Source organism: Anoplophora glabripennis, unplaced genomic scaffold, assembly GCF_000390285.2.
Source record: "Anoplophora glabripennis isolate ALB-LARVAE unplaced genomic scaffold, Agla_2.0 scaffold891, whole genome shotgun sequence".
Classification (NCBI taxonomy): Eukaryota; Metazoa; Arthropoda; class Insecta; order Coleoptera; family Cerambycidae; genus Anoplophora; species Anoplophora glabripennis.
The window spans coordinates 32838-56670 of NW_019417089.1; the positions used below are offsets into that span (position 1 = coordinate 32838).

Consider the following 23833-nt stretch of genomic DNA (forward strand, 5'->3'; position numbering starts at 1 on the left):
ATTTTGATAAATTAAATTTAAAAAAATACACTGTGTAGTTATGTCTATGATGTGGTTCTACTAGCAGGTATTATGCTGTTAACACATTTGCTTCTCTGCGATAGTCTAGAACCTAAGACAGTAGAAAAAACACTGCAAATTCACTAAATGTATATTAATTTGTTCGGCATATTGTCGTAGTAGATGTCCATTTAATATGTCCTTCTATCCAGTGAAGTTACTTTCTCTTAGTATTGCCGTTATGACCTATTTTTTTTTTTTTTTTCACTGCTTAGACAACATCCAAGGGAAGTAACTTCTCTGAAAAAAAAAATGTTTAAAAGTATTACACACTATTTATGGTATTTTATAGTTACTTCCAAATAACAACAATCATAATTATTACTTCAGTGAAATACACTTTTTGTAAAGGTTTGAGTCAGTTTCGGTATGTAAATGTAACATTTGTTTATTATTTTTTTTTTAAATATACTAAATTCTGCATAATATAATATGCTTCTTATACACAAACAGATTTCGAAATATATTAAAAAACTAGTTTAAATCAGCACCAAACTTATGTTTGAGCAGGGAGCCAACAAATAGGTACTTTAGAACTACAAGTTTCTCATAGAAACAACTGAATAGGTCGGTTTTAGTTGAGAGGGAGACATTTTTTACATACTCATTCCATTTGTGTTGGCATCATAACAGACAAAGGTATTTTAAGGGGAACATCCGAGCAGACAGCGGAAAAAATAGGTGAATTTTAGGAATTATTATTTCAAAAACTATGTGTTCGATTTTATCCAGGTTTGTTTTTATTCTAAAGTATACATGTTGAGGTATGCTGATAAATTTCTTTATAAATATATATCGACTGTCATGGCTGACATAAAAGATGTCCCTCGCTCACATGGGATGCAGTTTCCAAGATTACATGCAAATGGTAGGATTAAAAAAAAAAATTCATAAAATGGCAGCCGATTGAACATTACATTAATTCTTCGATCTTAATTTCCGATATTTCTAGTTCGATAAAAAAAAATAATTATGTAAAGACCTATTCAAAAATATTGTGTCAAATTTTAAAGCAATCGGTCGAGCCATATTCCGAATATTTTAGAAACCGTCTTTGAATAGTATATCTCGAGACAATCGCGTTTGAAGTTTGGCAAAGAATTGACGTGCTTGGGGAACTGGTCGCTCGTCAGGTTCTTGGTAAATCGCCCATAACTTTTACAGATCTTGGAATATCAACATAACATTTACACACGATATTATTCATATTCCAAACTTCGAGAATTTTTTTTGAGAAAGTCAATTTTTGTAAAAAAATCATAATTACGTAATATATATTATATTGAGAAAAAACTTTTTTTTTACTTTACTGTTAATATGCTATTCCTGGGACACAAAGTAGGTCCTCCACAGCACTGGCAACATGTTCTGCAACAATCCACGACTGCCTTTGCTGATTCCTCCTTCACGGCTCACACTGAGTTTTACGTTCCTCATCTTCGATCTCGCGATATTGAGCAGCTTTCTTCCTACTTTGATGCCTAATGCATTCCAGTAAATTGTCCGTCACTTGCACAAGTATTAGAATTTCAATATGGAATTTATACACAATATTTAAACTTTAAAATGAGCGAAAAAAAAATTTGAAAAAACATCTTTTTCTACTCGGATATTCCCCTTTAATTCTCTTTCCAGTGGTGCTTTAGTTTTCATAATCGAACCAGCGGATGCTGAATAGATAAAGAAAAAGTAAAATCTAATTTAAGACGTCTGAAATGATTGTTACTCCTCTAAGGTACAATTCAAAAAAAAAGGGAATTCATAAAAAATTATGTTCTGTTATCAAAGTTAACCTGTTTCAATGCTTGTGGAAAATAAGTACTAAAAATGATGCATGTACAGTTTTGCACTTTCTGGTGATATTCACAAACAGAAATAAACCGTTTAAATTTTATATATATTTTTTCTTCAAAGAATTTATTTTAATAAAATCATTCTCGAGTTTCAGGCTACATTCTGGGTTTTGCAAGCCACTTGCAACCCCCAAGCCATATTCGTTTTATTATATTAAATAGTGTATAATAATTTTAAATCCTAAAGTCCCACAAAAATTAAATGGTTATACCCTCAACAACAATTAGCAAATAACATCTTGCTTTTTGTTTTATTCACTAGTTGTGCCAGTTTATATAGTATCTGTTATGTTATAATATGAATATTACTGAATATTCAGTTTTTGTATATTTAAAATAAAATAGTAGATAAACTTATATTAATAATAACCTTGTCTATATACAGGGCTGGAAAATCCACGTGGTCCATCTGCCTTTACATAAAAGCGACAAAGTAAAGTAAAGAAATCCTTGCGATAGACAAGGATGGCTATAGTGAAGACGTTTCATAATCTGAATAGTCACCGCCAATTTCGGGTTAGAAGTGGGAGTGACTATTCAGATTATGAAATGTCTTCAATGTAACCATCCTTTTCTATCGCACGGATTTCTATGACTTACTTTATCGCTCTCACGTAACGGCCGATGTACCATAGGGACTTTCCAAACCTGTATAATATAGTTGGACATCCAATCAAATTTGTACAAATCAAATTATTAGATGGTGACTCTTATAAATTCCCTGTCATCCTTGTTGACATTATAAGGACGACAGGCATTTTATAAGAGAATCGCCATCTAGTAGTTTTCTATCTAAGTTTCACTGGTCATCCAACTGTATTATACAAGGTGTTGTAAATAAGTGTGAAATATTTTAGGGACGGTTGCTGAAGTTATTTTGTGAAAAAATGTTCGTATAAACGTAGGTCGAAATATGCTTCGTTTCCGAGGTACAGTGTGTTTAAATTTTAATTTTCTATTTATTTTTATTAATTATTTCAGAGTTTTAAAGATATAGACTCGAAATTTGAAAAAGCTTTGGGGTTATCCGAATATTTCCACTTGCACCAGTGGTGTTCGTGCGAGAATAACACAACCTTTTTTAATAAAAAAAAAATTGCACTGACTTTTCCCGTTTTGATATTTTTTTAGAAATTCGCCATCAATTCTTAATGAAATTGGTCTCCTCAATTTTTTCGTAGGATATACCGTTTTTGAGGAAAAAATAGAACAAATTTTATTGCAAGTTCTGTGTATTTTTAATTTCTATTGTAACATTATCTAGTAGGTTGCTGTCAATATTTCTAAATAAAATACAACCATAAAATTTCGAGTTGATAACTTTAAAACTATGTATTTGAAATAATTAATAGAAATAAATAAAAAATTAAAATTTAAACATCTCTGTATCTCGGAAGCGAAGCATATTTCGACCTACGTTTATATGAACTTTTTTCATAAAATAACTTCGGCAACTACCCCCTAAAATATTTCGCACTTATTTACAAACACCCTGTATATAAACAAGGATAATACCAATAGAAACAGTAAATATTGTAATGCCAATATTTATTGTATATTCATCCTAGTAGTTAATAAATCCGGGCTCTTTTTAATGTGGTCTGTCAAAGCTTAGTTTAGCAGAGAATTGCAGGGAGCACCCCCTTCTATGATGACAGTCATTACAAAAGCCTGTCGCACTACTTTATTGTGCTTTAATTTAAATGAAACAAAATTCCAGAAAATTATGTTAATATATGACATGTACTTATTTATTTTATATATTTTATAAGTAATATAGTATATCTATCTCAACCGATGATATATATATATAAAATTTTTCTTATTGTATATATTTATACAGAAAATTAATTATGATTCCTTGAAATATTTATATCCATTCTGGTTGTGTGTATGTTGCTAGATTATTAACAATCATAAAATTAATTAAAGAGAATGAAAGCGTTAAAAATAATCCTTGCAAATTATATTCGTTTCCAGGATTGTGAAATTTGATATCTAGAAGTATAAACATGACCAAATGAAAAATTTTATATTATTTTCTACCTAATTGTAAGAGGACAGCTCTATTACCACTAGTTATATTTAACGATATGAAATTTGCTTTTTACCAAGATACATGCAATATTAATAGTATAGGCTGTGTACTAATTGAGGTGTTCTATAAATAAGTATTATGTTAAAAATTGAGTTCTCTCCAATAATTTCTTTTAACGTTTAAGCTAATGTTATTTTTAAGTAAGTGCGGTAACTTAGTTTCAAATTAAATAAAAATGACTGTCATTCCTACATTCATATTTGGTTCCCTTTAAGCGATGTTTCAAGTTGAAAAAAAATTGTATTAGGTATAATGGACATTAAAATCCGTACTATTAATATCTATTTATAGATCACTTTGTGGTTGTTTTGTAGTTGTATTTATTTATCCAACTATTACTATTTATGTTTGCCTACATAGTCAGGTTTTATTTATTTAAGTCATATCTGGCAATCATTTTTAAATAGGTCATGTTGCACATGTGATTAATTACTACTATTTATACTGATTACATTAATCACTTATGTATTATAATCGGGTGGAAGTATATACATTATATCTGTAACGATAATAAATGATATGAAAATGATTGTCTTTTGATTATTTGGTTATTCTTTATTACTTTAAAACAGTGTAAATATCTAGGTACTGACGGAAATACACAGCAAATATGAAACTTGATTTTTGAAGGGAACAGGTAATAATCAGTGACATATCATTATCTCCTTAGACAGGGTGACCGCTGAATCGCTGAATTGTAGGAGAGTTAAATTGTACAGCATTTTCTTTACAAAGTTGTTACAACTCGTTAGGTTTTGTCTCTCATTATTGAAAAGTAATGTAAATCAGGCTTTGAAGAACGGAGCACTTTCATTTTTTCAAGAAACGCTTAAATTTCAAAGATTTCAGATGTTTTATTTTTCTAATAATGCAATCATAAGCTAAACAAAACTTTTTAAACAATTTTTGAAGAATGCTTACCGATTTAATTTTGCGCAAAATTCATGAAAGCTGAATGATGCAGTAATCTTATTCCTTAAAAGTTCTGGATATGCATGTTTTTAAATTGTTTTGTAAACATCCAAAAGTTAAAAGGGTAAAAAGGTTAAAGCAGTGTTGTGAGTAGTCTTGGGCTAGTTTATTCACATGAATAATGGCTGTACATTCTGAAACAGCGGCTGCTATTGTTGCATCGATTCAAGACGGAAGAAGTCAGTGATATGTTGCCCAACAATATCAAATATGTATAGTTAAAAAATAATAAGAAGAATGTATACATGAAGTATGAGGAACTTATGTGTAAAAAATCAGACATTTTGCATAAATGTAGCACGGTGGATATAAGATACAAAGATACTTACAAGATGGTGAAAAAAGAATATAATAATAAACTTTTAGAGAAAAAAGCAAATAGCTATCAAAGCAGAATACTCAAGTCTGATAACAAATCAAAAACAGTTTGGGAGGTAGTCAAAGATATTAGAGGAAATGTTATTCAAACATACCAACCCATTGAAATTGACGGTACTGCTAAAGAAGTAGTTTTTTAAAATCATAAAATTAAATATAACAAGTGTCGTATGTACATTTAAGGGCTCACATATACCTGGGTAAATTGGGAAAATCGATTTTTCAAAAAGGTGCTCATTCAAAAGTACTGTCCTTCGAGTGTCTACCCTGAAAATTTCACAAAGAAATTCTCAGTAATGACGAAGTTATAGCGTTTCGTAACTGTCCTGGTAAGCAACGAATAACGGTCGGGCGCAGGTAGACGCAGCCTTTGTCATCTGTTTGGCTATAGTCTACGTCTACACTACACGATTTGGGTGTTCTCGCCCCTGTTGGATTCTACGTATTTATCGTCCTTTATACATATAGCAAGAGCATGTTCCGACAAGTCTAGAAAAGATCCGTCATATGGCCCAGGAATCGATGATTTCATGTAAGTTTAAAAATAAACCAGTTATTCCATTGTAAAGTGAAAGCAAAACTTTAAACGCGTTTTACTCGAAACAGTATTTTCAAAATCGGTACCAGAAATATCTCCGCAACTACTGAACCGATCGGGATCAAATTTTTCAAAGTTATGCTTCACACAATAATCTAGTACTTATCGAGCCCTTTTTTCGATACTTTACATAGTTTTTTTTTTTCTTATAATTACTCAACAATTTTAAGGCGAAAAACCGCCAATTTTATGCAAATGACTGCCATGACCCGAAAAAATTGAATTCGCAAATTCCGGCTCGATAAGTACTAGTTCTGTCTATCTACTTTGAGAAAATAATTTTTTTTTTTTTTTTCAGATAAGAAATGACGGAAGCACGTCTGGTACCGCGAACGCTCTCGAAAAAAACACACCCCGGAAAACGACTGCAATTTTTTTACCATTCAAAATTTTCAAAACCCAATTTTCACACAATTTATAATAAATGCCATACTTCAAAATGTTTATTATGCAGTTTTATACACGAAAAAAAATCTTAAACATGACCCTACTTCTAGGTGCTCAGCTATATGTGAGCCCTTAAAACAAGTAACAGTTCAAAAGCTATTAGAAATATCAAAAAAAATGAAAAATAAAATATCCAGCGGAGTAGATGAAATACCTACAAAAATTGTTAAATCATGTAAGGGTCAAATAGCATAAAATTATGGTTTATATCATTAATAATTATTTAAAACTCGGTATCTTTCCTGACGAATTGAAAATTGCTCTAATTAACCTTTACACAAAAAAGGTGATCACAAAATTTGAAAATTTTCGACCAATTAGTTTGTTACCCAGTTTTTTCAAAACTTTTTGAATTAGTTATGAATGACAATTGTTAAATATATGACTGCAGAAAATTTGTTTATAAAAAATCAACATGGATATCAAAAAGGCAAATCTACTCAAACAGAAAAAAGAGAGATTCCTATGAGCATTTTTATTGACATATCAAAAGCGTATCACTGTCTAGACCATAATATATTATATGAAAAACTGTAGATATGGCATTTTTGATTCCGCTCTAAATTGGATAAAATCGTACCTATCTAGTCGAAAGCAGACAGTGACTCTATGCCAAGATGGACAAAGTGCAAGATCTGATGTTGTTGAAACGACATTGGGTGTACCGCAGGGAAGTACTATTGGCCCTCTTTTGGTTATAATATATAAATGACCTAAACGAAGTAATAAACATAAATAGAAAATGTAATATTGTGAATTATGCAGATGATACTAATACAAGGTGGCGCAAAAGTTGTCACCCGATGTTCTTTGACTGTAATTTTTTTAATAAATGAAAAACTTTCAGTTTTACTTTTGGATTGTGTTTATTTGATGTCTAATTTTGTTTTCATTAAGTAGAAAAAATGATATCGGCCAAGTTGCCGCCGCCAGGATTGATGACCATACGTGCCCGATTTATGGCATTTTCCATCACTCTTGCCAGAACTTCCGGCAATAGGTTCCCGCATTCTTGACGGATATTCTCTTTGATGACTTCAAGAGTCTGAGGCTTGTTGACATAGACTCGTGACTTCAAGAAACCCCACAAAAAGAAGTCTAGAATTTCAGTTGTGGATCGTGCAGTATGCGCCGTTGCTCCATCCTGTTGGAACCACACTCCAGTCCCAATTCGTCCAGTTGAGGTAGGAGAAAGTCGTTGAGCATGGCTCTGTAGCACTCGCTGTTGACAGTAGTCGTTTGGCCCGCGGCGTTTTCGAAAAAATAAGGCCCGATGGCGCCTCCAGCGTAAACACCACACCATACAGTAACTTTAAGCGGGTGCAATGGCTCTTCGTGTGTTATACGCGGAATTTCGCTGTCCCAGAAGCGATAATTCTGCTTATTCACGTATCCATAGAGATGGAAATGGGCCTCATGATGATTTTCGATGGAAAATTGTCTTCTTCGTGGTCGAGATTCAGGATGGCTTGAGCGTAGGTTACACGCGCTATTGGCGGTCAACGGCTAGCAGCTGGTGCACTGTCTGCACTTTGTAAGGGAACATCTTCAAGTCTTTCACCAAAATTCTCTGTAAAGACCCCGATTTATGCCCAATTGCGTGGCACGCCGTTTGGTCGATACTCCGGGGTCCTCTGTGACATCTTCAGCTACAGACGCAATATTTTCAGCAGAACGGCTGATCTGGGGCCGCCCAGACCTGACAGCATCTCATGTTGTCCCATACTCTTCTAGGCGAGCAGATAAACGCCGTAGTGTTTGCCCAGTTGGTGTCAGACGACCGAAAAATCTACGTCTAAATTCACGCTGCGCCAACACCACCGACGAATTATTAAGCAAAAAAATCGAAACAATTATTCCGCGTTCTTGAGGCGTATAGCGATTCATGTCTTATTGACATGCATTTTGTGTCTGTTTACTTCACAAATGTCAAAGCAGAACTGATATTTACCGCCATTTGCAAAAATTATAGCATCTTCCAATAGGGTGATGACTTTTGCGCCACCTAGTATAATTATGAGTGGAGTGAGTTTTACTCGGCTATTGGGAGATGCAGATAATATGTTGTCTGAAACAAATAAATGCTTCACTAAAAATAAACATATCTTAAATAAGGACAAAACAGGTGTAGTACTATTTAAAACCACACATGCTCAATATGAAACAATAGAAAATATTAATTTTACAATGTCACCAATTAATTCAACTCATAGTACTAAGTTCTCTTGGTATTTATATAGATACTGTGCTAAATTTTAAAGACCATGTCGAACATGTTGTTATGTGACTCAATAATATAATTTATTCAATGAGGATTATAGCCCAATACATAAAGCGAGATGCTTTGAAAATAGTTTACCATGCTAACTTTGAATCTGTATTTCGATATGGTATAATTTTTTATGGCAGTATTTTTGTTACTTATTCAAAAGCACGTGTTACGAATAATCCTAAAAATGAAGAGTAGAAAATCGCGTAAGGAAAAATTCAAGGAAAATAAAATTTTAACTTTCGTAGCTGTTTACATAAAAGAAATATTCTTTTTAAAAAACAGGCATTTGTTCACAAAAATGTCTTCACAACATAACCATCAAACCAGAACTGAGGATTATTCATATCCGATACACGGATTAACAGTTATAGAAAAAGGTGTCTTTTATAATTGTATTAAAATGTATAATAAATTGCCTGCTGATACAAGAATAATTACGGATAAAATAATTTTGAAAGAAAATTTTTAAGTTATTAATAGACCTGGAACCATGTACTATAGATGAATATTTTAATAATAATAGCTTGTAAGGATGAATTCATCTCTGAAATCGGTATTTCTTTTTTCTATATGGCTAGTATAAACTTATAAAGTTGTTAGTGCTGTAATAGCAAAGTCTGTTGATGTTATTTTAATTAATGTTACTGGATCTATGTAACTGTTCTTGAAAATAAAGATTATTATTATTATTATTATTATTTATGTAAACTGGATCTTACAGCAGGTTACCTGGAACTGGTCCTCAACGAAAAACCAATGTCAACGATGATCGTTTTATTGTTATGCAAAGCCTTCGGAATCGGCTTGCTACAGCTGTGGAAATCAAAAATCGGCTTCAGTATGTTCGAAATACCAGAGTAAGTCAAAGGACAGTTAGACGACGACATGGAGAAGCAAATCTGACTAGTCGTAGACCTGCAACAGGACCGGAACTTCTTAAAAGTCATCACACTGCATGACCAGTTTGCTAGAAATCATCAGCTTTGAGGTGAAAATGAATGGGGTCGCGTTTTGTTCACAGACGAGTCAAGATTTAGTTGGCGGTCTGCGGATGATCGTGAGAGAGTATGTCAAAGACCACAAGAAGGTTTTGCCGAATGTACCTTCAGTTCTAGAGTTGGATATCAAGGAAGTTCAGTTATGATCTGGGCTGGAATTTCTCTGGAAGCGCATACAGAATTCTATATCGTTTCAAGGGGCTCCCTCACAGCTAGCTGCAAGGTACATTGATGAAATTATCTCAAATTTTGTCATGGGAGATGACTTTCTGCTAATGCATGATAATGCTAGACCCCATAGTGCAAGAATGACTCGAGGTAAATGTTGCTGTTACGGAGTGGCCAGCATTAAGTCCAGCTGCCAACCCAATTGAGCATGTTGAGACATGTTGGACGACGAATTCGTAGTTGACTTCCTGCGCCACTAACCTTAAATCAGCTTCAAGATGCTCTTATGGAAGAATGGGAGCTTATTGCCCAAGAGGACATCAGGGACTTGATTTTAGGCATGCCAAGACGAATTAATGCATTAATTATAAGTCGTGGGGGCAACACTCATTATTAAAAACTNGACCTGGAACTGGTCCTCAACGAAAAACCAATGTCTACAATGATCGTTTTATTGTTATGCAAAGCCTTCGGAATCGACTTGCTACAGCTGTGGAAATCAAAAATCGGCTTCAGTATGTTCGAAATACCAGAATAAGTGAAAGGACAGTTAGACGACGACTTGGAGAAGCAAATCTGACTAGTCGTAGATCTGCAACAGTAGCGGAACTTCTTAAAAGTCATCACACTGCATGACTTCAGTTTGCTAGAAATTATCAGCTTTGAGGTGAAAATGAATGGGGTCGCGTCTTGTTCACAGACGAGTCAAGATTTAGTTGGCGGTCTGCAGATGATCGTGAGCGAAGACCACAAGAAGGTTTTGCCGAATGTACCTTCAGTCCTAGAGTTGGATATCAAGGAAGTTCAGTTATGATCTGGGCTGGAATTTCTCTGAAAGCGCATACAGAATTCTATATTGTTTCAAGGGGCTCCTTCACAGCTGCAAGGTACATTGGTGAAATTATCCAAGATTTTGTCATTCCTTATGCCTATTTCGTGGGAGATGACTTTCTGCTAATGTATGATAATGCTAGACCCCATAGTGCAAGAATTACTCGACGAGGTAAATGTTGCTGTTATGGAGTGGCCAGCATTAAGTCCAGCTGCCAACCCAATTGAGCATGTTGAGACATTCTTGGGCGACGAATTCGTAGTCAACTTCCTGCGCCACTAACCTTAAATCAGCTTCAAGATGCTCTTATATGGAAGAATGGGAGCTTATTGCCCAAGAGGACATCAGGGACTTGATTTTAGGCATGCCAAGACGAATTAATGCATTAATTATAAGTCGTGGGGGCAACACTCATTATTAAAAACTTTTATTGAACGGAAATTGTTTGAGTTTTGGTTATTTTTGCTTTAGTTTGTGACAACACTTTCTTGCGTTTTTTTTATTTCGTTCACATTTTATTGTAAAACTTACGTGTGAATCGTGACTATATATTTTCTTATTAAAAATCATAGAAAATATTTTGTATTGATGGTGTTTACATTAATATAGTACAAAAATATTACAATCAATTAAAAAAGTAAGATTATTTTAGAAAATGTGACTGTTCCGTTTTTCGTGCCGGTGAGTATGTATTATGTAGAGTTTGAAATGAACTTAAAAAATATTAAAATTGAAATCCAAATTTTAAAAAATTTGCCTTGGTATAACAACTTTGGGCAAAGATATACAGAGTGTTGCGTAGATACTAGGACTGAGTTTATTGTGAACCTAAACGTAGAAAATTGTGGCTTTTGCCTGGTCATGCATCAACATCGACTGCAATACAGAATATTCATAGTTTGAAGCTCATGCTCTGTAATTGGTGGGACCAGTTTGGTCTTATTTACTATGAGCTGCTTCAACTGATCACTTGTGAACGCTGCCAAATACAATTGGTGCGTTAAAAGAAAAATGGCCGCAATTTGAACAAATGCAGGATAAAGTAATTTTTCAACATGACAATGCTCGGCCACATGTTCTTTACTCTATCCGCCATATTCACCAGATATTGCTCCATTGGATTACTACGTATTTCGATCCATGGAACACGGCTTGGCTAAGCAGCACTTCTTAGTAAGATACAAAAAATTGAATTGATTAGTGGATAGCATCAAAAGATGAGTTGTTCTATCGATGCGGAATCCATATGCTGCCAGAAAGATGGGAAAGAGTAGTGACTGGCAATGGACAATACTTTAAAAAATAATAATGTACACAATTTTTCACAATAAAGCCTTGAATTTACAAAAAAATCCCTCAAACTCAAAATTAATTTACAGTTCTAGTATATTTTTAAGCCTTGCTTATATAGGGTGATTCACAACTTTTCCAAAAAAATTTGGAAATAGATGTGGCATGAGAAATGGAGTCAATATCATAACTACATAGCTGGACAACTTTAGTCTTTAGCGTCATTCGCTATATGCGTGGAAAGCCACGTGGCCTCTGGTGTTTACAATAGTTTTTTTAGTAGTTAGTGTCAAAAATGGTTTGCGTGTATAGCAACTCGGAGTTGTGTTATGGTGAAGCAAGACAACATTTGTGTTAGTTCATAGAAACTGAGTAAGACGGACCCAAATGTGTTTACACGTTGCTGGATAAAATTTTGAACAATTGTTGCAACATCGGGTATGTCAAATGATTTTATTATTTAAATTAAACAAATTAATTTTATTAATTAATAATAACAATACAGGCAAAAGCAATTGAATTTGCTGATATAAAATAGGCTATAAAATTCTATTTCTTTCCTTGCAAAAGTTTTTTGTCCGTTTTTATCACACCGCCTTGCTGGTCGCATTGTGCGAGGTCAAGTTTTACAGTGGACCAGTTTCCAGTGCCGTGTAGAAGTGTATTTTTAAATCATTTTCGAACTGCCCTTTTTGATTTTTTCTTTACAAAATTGTATTTGTAAGAGTCCCCTGTACATCCAGATTTGTTTTTTTTTTTTTTGGATAAGTTCTGAATCGCCCTATATATCATAGTTAATTAATGGATGATTAGTACTTCTGGATGATTCATAGATGGCATGTGGATGTGTAGTTCATAATTTTTATAAATTTCTATCTGCACAGAACTGAATTTCTCCTTAAACGGCCTCAGTTTATTTACTATAAGAAGGAATATTGTTATCCCCATCTTAGAAAGAAATTTTATCTGAGTTCTTATTCGACGGCTACGAATTTGGAATTTCAAACGCTCAAAACACGAAATCTTATAATGTGAACTTTAATTAATAGTCTAGTTATTGTTGTTAGAATTTGGTATACTCTACTGAAGTGCTGAAGTGTTTCAATTGTTATACACAGGTATGTGTTTGTAAAATCGATATAAACATAATAAATTGTAGGGTCGTAAGTGTAATTTTTATTTCTTATTTTAAAAAGAGAATTTAGATTAATCATATTAATATATTAATATGCAGTTATTTTAGAGCGCCTCATATTTATTATATTTTTTCAATGTAAATATGTTGTATAAATTAAAAATAACTCCAAAACAGTTCACTTCACAAAAATATGATTTTTTAGAAATAAATTTCAATATAATTATAATTAATATGTCTAAAAAAGTCATTGGAACTTCAAATTTTTAGGGGACAAAATTCCATAAAAAATTTAAGGCTATTTAAAATAATATTTCTGATATTTACGATTTATTGAACTATATGGAAAACTTAATTTGAATTTAAAAAAAATATTTGAAAATATGTAAGATTTTTGCAAATTTCAACACTGTATCTTCGAACATTTTTATGTATATTTTATACATTTAGAAATTTACATATATTGTACCCATGTATAACACAAGAAACTGGAAACCAAAATATGAAATTTATTCGTAAATTAAAATTTATATAACAATTTTTCCCTCTTCTTTGAACATTGATCAAATATATTTTGTCAGGGCCTTCAACTTAAAACATATGTTCTAACTAATTACTCATTCTTACAAATATTATATATTATATACATATATTATAAATTTGCAGTAAATATTGCTTTCTGTGGAACGTGTCACGTATGTTCTACACAACTGTGACATTTATTTAAAAAGCCCGCCCCTCCCTACCTATTTTTTCTAAATAGGTTACGCGTTAAAATCGCCTCTATTCGGGGTTCAACGTTGCAGACTATGCAGACTTTCGCGTATTTGATATGTAATCCAGATCTACGAGCAATCAGCAAACATTCAGATCAAAAATTTTGGGAATATAATGCACAACGTGTAATGTGTGTCCGACTTTTGCCTTGATAATCTAGGCTAGGGAACTAGGGAGGGACTTTATTTCTTAGCATTGCGTGGCGCCATCTATTGATGCAATCATATTCATTTTCTTAATAATAAAATAAGATATCTTTATCCTTCTGCAATTTATTGATTATTCTTCCCCACCTGTGAATAATAGAGGGTGCTATGGTATTATACTGCAGAATTTTAATTTACAACTACTAAACAGCTGTCAAAATAATTTGGCTGCTGTTAAGTCGCATTGCGGTAGGTAGAAAATCTAACTTTTTTAAATAAAGTTCAGTATAAATAAATGTTGGATTTATTTAGTGAGTAATATTTGTGTTGTGTTGTGATATTTGCAATGCCAAATAGGATAGTGGAAGATATTCTTCCAAGAAATCCACCACATTATTTGCACGAACTTCCTCAAGAAGATGAAGAACGTTTGGGAAAATTATTTACCCGTCTGGATAAAAATGGAAATGGCAGGATTGATATTCATGACTTGTCTGCAGCTCTCAGAGAACATGGGGTTCATCACGGTTATGCTGAGGTAAAGGGATATGCAAATTAATTAATTCAAATCTATTATATCACTATTTGGGGTACAGTTAACTAATTATATTTGTGTACAGTTATTTTCTTATTAGACATCCTATACGTTTATTACTTTGATATATAAATATGTACCTCGTTTTTCATAAAATAAGAATTGTTGAATAAAAAAATTACATTCTTTTGGGAAAGTAATTTCAAATCAATTTTGTAAATTTGATAAAATTAGTACCTACGTCTATACATCTTGAAAGTAATATTAAACAATTGGAATTAGACACATTTTGCTGATACCCATTATAAATAGAAAAAGTACAGCATATGTAAAATAATTATCTAACATTAAAAATAGGTATATGCATCGAGTGCCTTAATTTTTATTTAATACAAAAGACCTTGTTTTTAAAAATCATATATTAGCTCTCATATTTTGCTATATTTTAAAGGTATTCAGCTAATTCAAATAAATAAAAAACATTTTTCTAAAAATCTTATCAAATGAAGTCGAACAATGTTCTTCGATACCAAAAGTCTAGGTATGCAAATAAAACCCCATAGACAAGATTCCTAACTGTTGATATTGCGGTAAACTTCTCTGTAGGTTACATTTTTTTCATACCTAGATTTTTATTATTGAAGAACATTGTTTGACTTCATTTGGTAAAATTTTTTAGAAAAAAATGTTTAATTTGGTAGGTTAATATCTGCACAATAGAGGAAAAGAAACAGAACTTAATCGTAATCGAATTACGATACTTTCTCTAAAAAAATTACCTATATTTTCCAGATTTACTTACCTAATATTGTCAATCAAATATTTGTAAAATATATCTAATACAAATATCTGCACAATAGAGAAAAAGAAACAGAACTTAATTGTAATCGAGTTACAATAAATTACCTATGTTTCCAGATTTACTTACCTAATGTGGTCAAATATATGTATAATATATTTAATACATGTTTGGTAATTAATTATAATTCAAAATAGATGTGCACTTTACTAATGAACACACCTACAATAAATGCGTTAATAGTAATAATAATACGTACTTAATATAATAATCAATACTGATAAAATCACATACGTACCTACATATGGAGCAGAAATAATAAGTATAATGCTGGTACAACTGTGTGTGTATTGTGGGTAGTGGACAACCTTTTGAGAAAAATCGTTTATAAATATTAATTTGAATTTATTTTTGGTACATTTAAAAATTATTGCTTTCAGAAATTTCTCAAAAGTACCAAAAGCAAAAGTGGAGAACTGTCCCTGGCAGATTTTATTTACTACGTGAGAGAACATGAGAAAAATTTGAGGTTGCATTTTTCTCATTTGGATAAAAATAAAGATGGTAAGTTTACCGAAATATATTTACTCTGTATACTTTAATGTCTCCTTTTTATATTAGGTTATTTTATATGTAGGCACTTATAAAAATTTTGATTAAAATAGATGTGCCGTTACGTCAAATAACAATTTTCGTCAATTGTCAGTTCTTTTCAGGGATACATTGTCAGTTCATATAATGGATTCATTTCAAAATTTAATTAGTAATCACTTCAAAGCATTAAAAAATCTACTGAGTATTTTGCTACAAATATGTAAATTGTAGACACTTTGAAAAAATAATATTTTTTTTCATATTTCAAGTGGTTGTACATATTAACATCAAAGTTTCTTGTATTGATAGTTAAATGCCAAATACTTAATGTTAGGTGTTATTTTTGTAATAGATTTAAGAAGGGTTTATTGTGATAATTAGGCACTACCTAAACAGACCTAATTATGTTAAGTACAATTCAATAATCAAAACATAATTTTGGGAATGTATGTTTTCCATCCTGTATTATTTTTATTAACTACTTACTAAAAAATTTAATCAGTGCTTTTTCTACTGTTAGGTAAAAATTAAAAAAATGGGAATTAAACCATTAATGTAAATGGTTAAGTTAATTTTAATTCAGGTAGTCTAATTTAAATAAAGATCCAGTATTAACTGGATAAATAAAATATACACAGGTTAAAAGTCTGACTAGTTGCCTTGAATATTTTGGCTTGTTAATCACTACTTTCTTGGTCAACTTCCAATAAAGGATTTTATAAAAATTTATGTAGTCATAGGTGTATGTTTTATATTTTATAATAGTAAAATTAAATTTATTTGTAAAGAAACACCTAAGGAAACTTCATTAACTGTTTAATTAAGTTCTTATATGAGAAGATAAGACAAATTCTGTAAGATTTTTATTATAACAGCTACAGATAACAGATGTTGCTACTGCCAAATTAAAAGTCGCTCATAAATATGCCTGTTACATTACTATTGCTGTAATTTGTATGTACTAGTTGACTAAATAGAGCGGGTTCATTTTTAAGTTGAAGGTCTCGGAAGAGATATTGACTTATGAAATATAAGAGGTATGTCGGTTTAATTACATACCGAAATAAAAAATAAATGATTTTAATGTGCATACACCACCTCAGTAAAATTCTATATTAACATTGTTTTTAATAGTCTAAAATCGTGTATGTTAAGCCACGTGTTCATTGAGCTAGGCTGCCTGGCACGCCAAAAAACGTGATAAAGCGGAGATATAAAACTTTACGAGGCATGTTGCCCGTCAGCTTCGTCCGATGTATACGGGGCTTAACGAGTCGTATTTATTTTAAAATATTGATTCCATATTATTTTATAGACATTAAAGACCACAAATTCTTCTAGGTAGGGTTGTTAACCATCCCTATTTTTGGTATTTTTTTTTCAAGTCCCTGGCGGGACCGATTTCAGCGATTTCGGAAGATTTATTGTATTATCGGCGATATCGCTAACGCCACTTTTTTAAATTATTTAAATAATTTTTAACGGCACCAACAAAATGTCGTATCTACAGTAAGAATACCGCATATTCAAGATTTATCTGAAAAATTAAAAAGAATTGGTAATAGGTTTAATATTAGAACAGTTTTCCAAACCGGTAAATACATTAGGGACAATATTATTAAAATCACGGCCACAAAAAGCTGCATTTACAATACATATACCTTGTAAATGTGAAATAGTGAACATTGGGTTGGCGAAACCTCCAGATCTTTAATTTGTTAGAATCGGAGAACTTTTTCAGAAAGGAAGAATTTGAAAAATCAAAAATTTGCGTGGCAAAACGGACATGTTATTCGATGGAGTAGGCAGCAGAAAAATTTTCGAGAAGAAAATGATACAGTAAAAAAACAACTGTGCAATGTGTTGCAATGATTATTGTGTAGTCCTGTAAAATTATTGCCTACTTTTTCTCATTGTGAGATATTTCTGGATAGGCAAAACTAAAATTAACCCTTCCACCGATCCTTTTTGGCGAAAGGTGTTATTTAATTTTTAATACCCAATCAAATAAAACGGGGAAATCGGATTAATTTTTTTATTTATGTCATTTTTCAATTATTTTATTCCAGTCGAATTAGAGTTTGAACGGGAAAAAATTATTAAGTAGTAGACATTTTATTGCACTTCATGACGGGGAAGGGTATGTAGAATGATAATATCAAAAAAGTAACTTGAAAGAAAGTCAATTAAATTACTATTTAAGGTACCTGAAGTCATTTTTCACCTATTTGTTAATTCTAAAATATGTCGCACACCGAAAAATCAGTTTTCGAAAATTGCGCATTATTGCAAAAAGCGATGGATGTTGATGAAATTTATGGAAAGGACGATCAATCCAAAGACCAACATGTGTGTCAAAGGGCGACTCAATTGACCGTGAATTTGTTGCTCCAGCTATTTGTTAATTAATTTCGTTTTTGCAATTAATTGTTTAATTACCAAACTTTAATTTTAGAAGTTAATATCGTAGATATACGACTAGATATAGGTTGATAATTGATCAATAGAAACATATAAAAAAAGAAGAATTTCAAAGAGTTGAAATTAAGTAGCTCTTTACAACTAACAAAGTAGTACGTGCAAAAAGCGTTATAAACAAATTGTCCCAGGATCAAGGCAAAAGCCACTCGGGAATTCGCTCTTTTTGTATTAAATTGAGCTTATTTTTATGGTAATTTAACAAAAAAAGAGAAATCACCTACGCCACTTTGTTCCCAATATAACTTTTATTTTATAATGTGAATTGTCAATTAACTATTGGACGTATCGGAACGGAATATTAGAGACAATTAAAGAAAAGGGTTATTCTTATAATAAAAACTTTGATTTACTGCTATTCAATTCTGCTTTTTTGACAGGAATGAATTCATCACCATCTTCTTCGTCTTGTAAGCAATCTCTTTAAAAATGCTTTTTTTAAATTGTTAGAAACTGCAGATGATACCGCATCTGCAGTTTCTCTGCGTTTTCGCACGATTGGCCATGGCAATTTCTGCGAGTGTCCGTACCTTTCAAGCCGTGTTTTCTGCAGCTACAACTTTGTGTTGTGCAAATGCTCTTACAATTTCAGGAAACAATTAAAAAACAACAACAAAAGCTAGAGTTTTGCTGTAAATCACATTCTGGAATCATGTTCCTTTGCTGTGACTGTAAAGTAAGCAATTAATTATTACTACAAAAGCAATAAAAATATGCAAATTATAAAATATTTCCAAACAAGGACACAACTTAGGACTAAGCTATATTTAAAATCCATTTAACAAATTCTGGCCTTAAATTGTATTGTTACATTCGCGCTCGTTCAATTAAATATACCCGGTAGGCATTTAGAAATTACACCGCGTGTGGCTGGCACACTCACAAATAATGTAGATTGAAAGGTCATTCAAAATATTCACGTGTTTTTTTCTCTAAATATATAATAAGTAGTTATTTACCCAAAAATGCGTGTTATAATTTAAAAAATTATTTATTTGAGACCTATTTAAAATGGACATTTGTACTTATTTTTTATCTAAATATTTTTGGACAATAATTATAAGTTGGATGACTGAAGCTTCTCTGGATATATTAAGGAAAATTATTTTTGACATAGGTATGTCAAAATTTCGATTTATATTTTCGCTTTTTCACATCAATAGAAAAACCGTTCCAATTTTAAAAAACAGTTTTTTTTTTGAAAAATATTGGTAACAAATTTCATACAGATGTCTGCCTACTAATGATTTGGAAAAATATGGGATGTAGGATAGGAAATTAAATATAATTTGAACTTTATAAGTAATTTTCAGTAAATTTATAGCAGTGTTGACGATGGTTTTAGGAAATATTAGCAAGTTAGAAACACTATCTCTTCACTGTACCAGTTATTCAGAATAAGGAAAAAATGCATATTTTTACTTCTTATACTTATCCATTACATTTCCTAAACTTTACACGCCTGTTGAATATACAGAAAATCGCGTATGTTATTATAAACATAATCACACCGTGCAGACTACTGAATACTTAAATTTATAGCTATAAGATATTTCAACAGTTACCAAGGTCGGGTATTTTAAAAATGTAAAAACTTCATTCACTGAAGAAGCTGCATGTATCATCAAATAAATTTTAATGGAATTATCGTTCTGCAGATTTTGGAGAGAATGGAAAGATCTTATTCCGCAAATTGTATAAAGCTGATGTCATATTGTGTGAACTTTGGACCCTAATAAATTACTAGGAAATTCTATTATTCTGGCAACCGGTCTGTTTTGTCGACAACAAGGACACTAAACATTCGTATTTTTATTATGTGAATTTTATCGGCAGTTTAGTGCGAAAAAGAAAGCGTCACATTGCCACATTGATAAAAATAGCATGGGAGCAAAACGCGCAGAACGTACCTTGATACCGTTCAAAAAGACATTTGACGGGAGTTCAAAAATAAGTTAAATGCGCACTTTCAATAAATTCGAACGTATAGGGTGACCCATTTTTCATGGTAATGGGAACGGTAATAAATAAAACAAATGTGTGTTTCGTTGGAAATTATAATAGTGAAAAGTGACAATTTTACTGACAATATACATATATTATATGAGGGTCATATTTATACGAAAGTTACTTCTTACACATATCATAAGTTTGTTTTCTCAAATTCCGTCTAGGAAACTGATTTTTTTTGTAACCTTTTTTTCGCATTTTTGTTACTCTGCGGCAGAACAAACTTGTGTGACCTACAACAACTGCGCGTGTTGGTCGCAACACATACACACTTGGGAATTGCGGTATGCGTTGATGTCAAATCTAATAATTTAAGAGGAGGGAGGACAATTTTATTAGGAAGAAAATTTTCGCACCACTCGCGAGGTACTAGTGTTTCACGTGTTATTTTTAACACCTGGCATTCGCCAGGAGTCCTATCTTCCCACAAAAACGAAAATTTAATTGTTTTAAATAACATAACCTAACAGGTAATCTAACAGAAAAAAAGTCAAATAGTAATTGAGGGTTGCTTTCGGTGTGCAGCAAAATAAAACTCTCTCAACGGTAATAAAAATAAAAGTATTTTTATAAAAAACAACGTTAGTACAAAATAAGTGTTGTCGGGGCGAACGTTCGCTGGAGAGTCGTCTTGGTGTGGTCATTCGCAGGTATAAGTATCTGGTCCTTGGAGCCAATCTGCCGTGGTCTCTTCCGGGAACCATATCCCGCGTTACACATTGTTTCTGTTGCTAGCAACGGGTAGACGTAATACTTAAAATGGGTCACTTGCGGTCATGTATACCCACATAAATAAATAATGATCAATCGGTTTACTCACCTGATTTTTACAGCATATACATACTCAAAATTTCCTCTATTGCTGTCTAAACATGTCAACGCAGTTGAGTCAAAAAACAACGAAGTCTCCTTCGTTGTCTTTTTTTATACCATTCAGCATCATTAATCTACATTTAACCTCCTCAAACAAAGAGGCCATGAACCGCCACTGTCAACTGGCATATTTCAATCGTGTAAACAATGGTCAAGTATATGCTGCAGCGAACTATTGGTCGCATTTTCATTTCGTTTGTATCTTTTACAGTTTAAGTTTGCTGGTGATTTATTTACTTTGTGTTAAGATATCTAGTACCGATTCGGCTGAAGAAGTGGCTCAATAAGAAAAAAGAGTAAAAAATCTACTGTGTTTTGTTTAGAATTTTATAACTTTGTTTATAGTACCTATTTTAACTTTCCTAAATGCGTCCCTGTCAACTTTACGTAGTAACCGTAGTATAGTTCAGCTAAATTAGGTCAATGTCAAAGGTTATTGACACTGAGATTCGCATAATAAACACTTTAAAAAAATAATAACGTAATTGTTTTTAAAAACTTAAATAAAAAAAATAATTTCAATCAAATTAAATATTTTAAAACAAATAAGTTTTACCTATTTATAACACTGACGTAATATTTAAAAAATATAATTTTTTAAAAACAATAGAAGTTTTGACATCAAAAAAATATGGCGACTTTAAAATAACACGTCGCTAAGTTACACAAATACAATTTGTTTCTACTAAATTTTTGTTATTGCAGTATCGCTCTCTAACAGTTGATTTGAAAAGTAACAGCTGGCAACGCTGATAAATGCAACAATACTACTTACTACGCTAATGGAATGTTTGCCACTTTTTCAGATATGTGCATGCAGAAAATTAAATAATGCGACAAAAAGTGTCCACCAGTGCATTGTTTTATTTTTGGTATGAAATCATTGTTTAACTGGAAAGTCAAAAACAATATGTAAAACTAAAACTGATTTTACGGACCGCCGTGACGCTCTAAACCATGCCTTAATTGCGCCATCTATTAATAGGAAGCTCAACTAAAATCTGATACCACAGTCCATCTCATTTTGTCTACTAATTGAGAGACATACATAGCTTGAAAAATGGAGAAAAATGAATTATGCTAAGACAATGCATAAACCTACAATTTGTGATAAAAAGTTTTCATGTAGTATAGAAGTCTAAAACTTTTCCAGAAAAATACTTGACAGTCATTTGTTTCACATAAATCTATTTAAGAACTGGCATAAATTCCCAGAGTAAGTCGAAAGTAAGTCATGTAAACACAAACGTGTCTCTATAATAAAAACAAAAAAAAGTTAATTTGTTCACATTGTAAAAAAATATTGTAAAAAAAATTAAAGTAGATTACCACCAGTGAAGTGAATCAAATAAAAAAATAATAAAGTTTTACCTGGATATCCATTGCAAGCCAAGCGAGGTGAGAATAAAATTTATTAAATTAAAGTATCATTGTTTGTCCTCAATCTGTTACGATGAGTTTTTTATAATTTATTGATATTTTTTAAATTTAAACAAATTATATCATTTATTAATAGTTTATTTTTTCTCCTTCCCTGAAAATGACATGGTAGCCGAAACTAATGAGAACGAATATTAAACAATTCTATACCTAATTAAAAAGGACTCTAATTTTCCCCAAAAGGTGTAATTCTGCTATTCGGTATTACAATGTATTTTCGTCAAAATAGACTAGTCAGTTTTTTTCATAACTAATGACTTATTTTTATCTCTTAACTATAATACAAACCACATTTCATTGTTGGCCCTATTTATATGCCACCAAAAATACAATGGAGATTATGCTCCTCTGCAGATTCGCTGGCTTTTCGCGCGCTAGATTCGTACGGTTTTTTAACTGAGCAGTGGGGCTAGCCTCCGTTACTCTTCGTAAACATTGGGATCAGAATCGGATTCTATTTAGATTTAAATTGTACAGGGTGTACCGTAGATCATTATTTGATTACAAGTGAATAACAATAAAGTAACGACAACATAAATTAAATTAAACTTTTTTGCGATTAAATATTATCTAGTCATATTTTGTATATACAGGGTGTCCCATAAGCACATGATCAAAAAGGTACTGCGAATTCTTTGGCTCAAAAGAAGACGATTTGACCTAACTTCCATTAAGAAAAAATGTCTGGTTCCTCTGCTATTGACTGTCAAAGTTCTAGAAAAAAAAATGTTTTTTGTAATATCTGGAGAATGTTACGATGGATTTTAATGAAACTTGCTGTGGACTTGTTCCTAAGTAAAACTCATGTTTTGATGAAGCAACCGCGTCCATCTGTCTTGGGCTAGTGGTAAATTCTTGAGTGTCTTGGTACAAGAATTACCAGAACTTTTTATTTGGTCGCTGGAATTAATTCATTTTATTTTTGTTGATGCATCAGTCCTTTTTCGAGATTTTCGTGCTCTTGGTAAAATCTTGTAGCATTCATAGTTTTTACGCAAAAAATTGTTTTCTGTTTCGTTGCGATTTAACAATTTTAAATGTATCGCAGTAAATCTGCCCTTTTACAAGAAGCAGCTTTCT

The 23833-nt window shown here is 31.9% G+C and overlaps 2 protein-coding genes across 2 annotated transcripts in view; both read left to right on the plus strand.

The window, feature by feature from the left end:
• Positions 1-9417, plus strand: part of LOC108912638 (roquin-1) — a 34068-nt gene extending 24651 nt beyond the window's left edge. Inside the window, exon 11 of the mRNA XM_018717937.1 lies at positions 9400-9417. The gene's annotated coding sequence lies outside the window, so the exon portion shown is untranslated. The remainder of the gene's footprint in view (positions 1-9399) is intronic.
• A 4852-nt stretch (positions 9418-14269) lies between these two features.
• The window catches only part of LOC108912640 (calcium-binding mitochondrial carrier protein SCaMC-2), a 106995-nt gene continuing 97431 nt past the window's right edge, over positions 14270-23833 (plus strand). The window contains exons 1-2 of the mRNA XM_018717938.2: positions 14270-14562; positions 15799-15922. Of these exons, the coding sequence (XP_018573454.1) occupies positions 14371-14562; positions 15799-15922 (316 nt within the window). The 5' untranslated portion in view covers positions 14270-14370. The remainder of the gene's footprint in view (positions 14563-15798; positions 15923-23833) is intronic.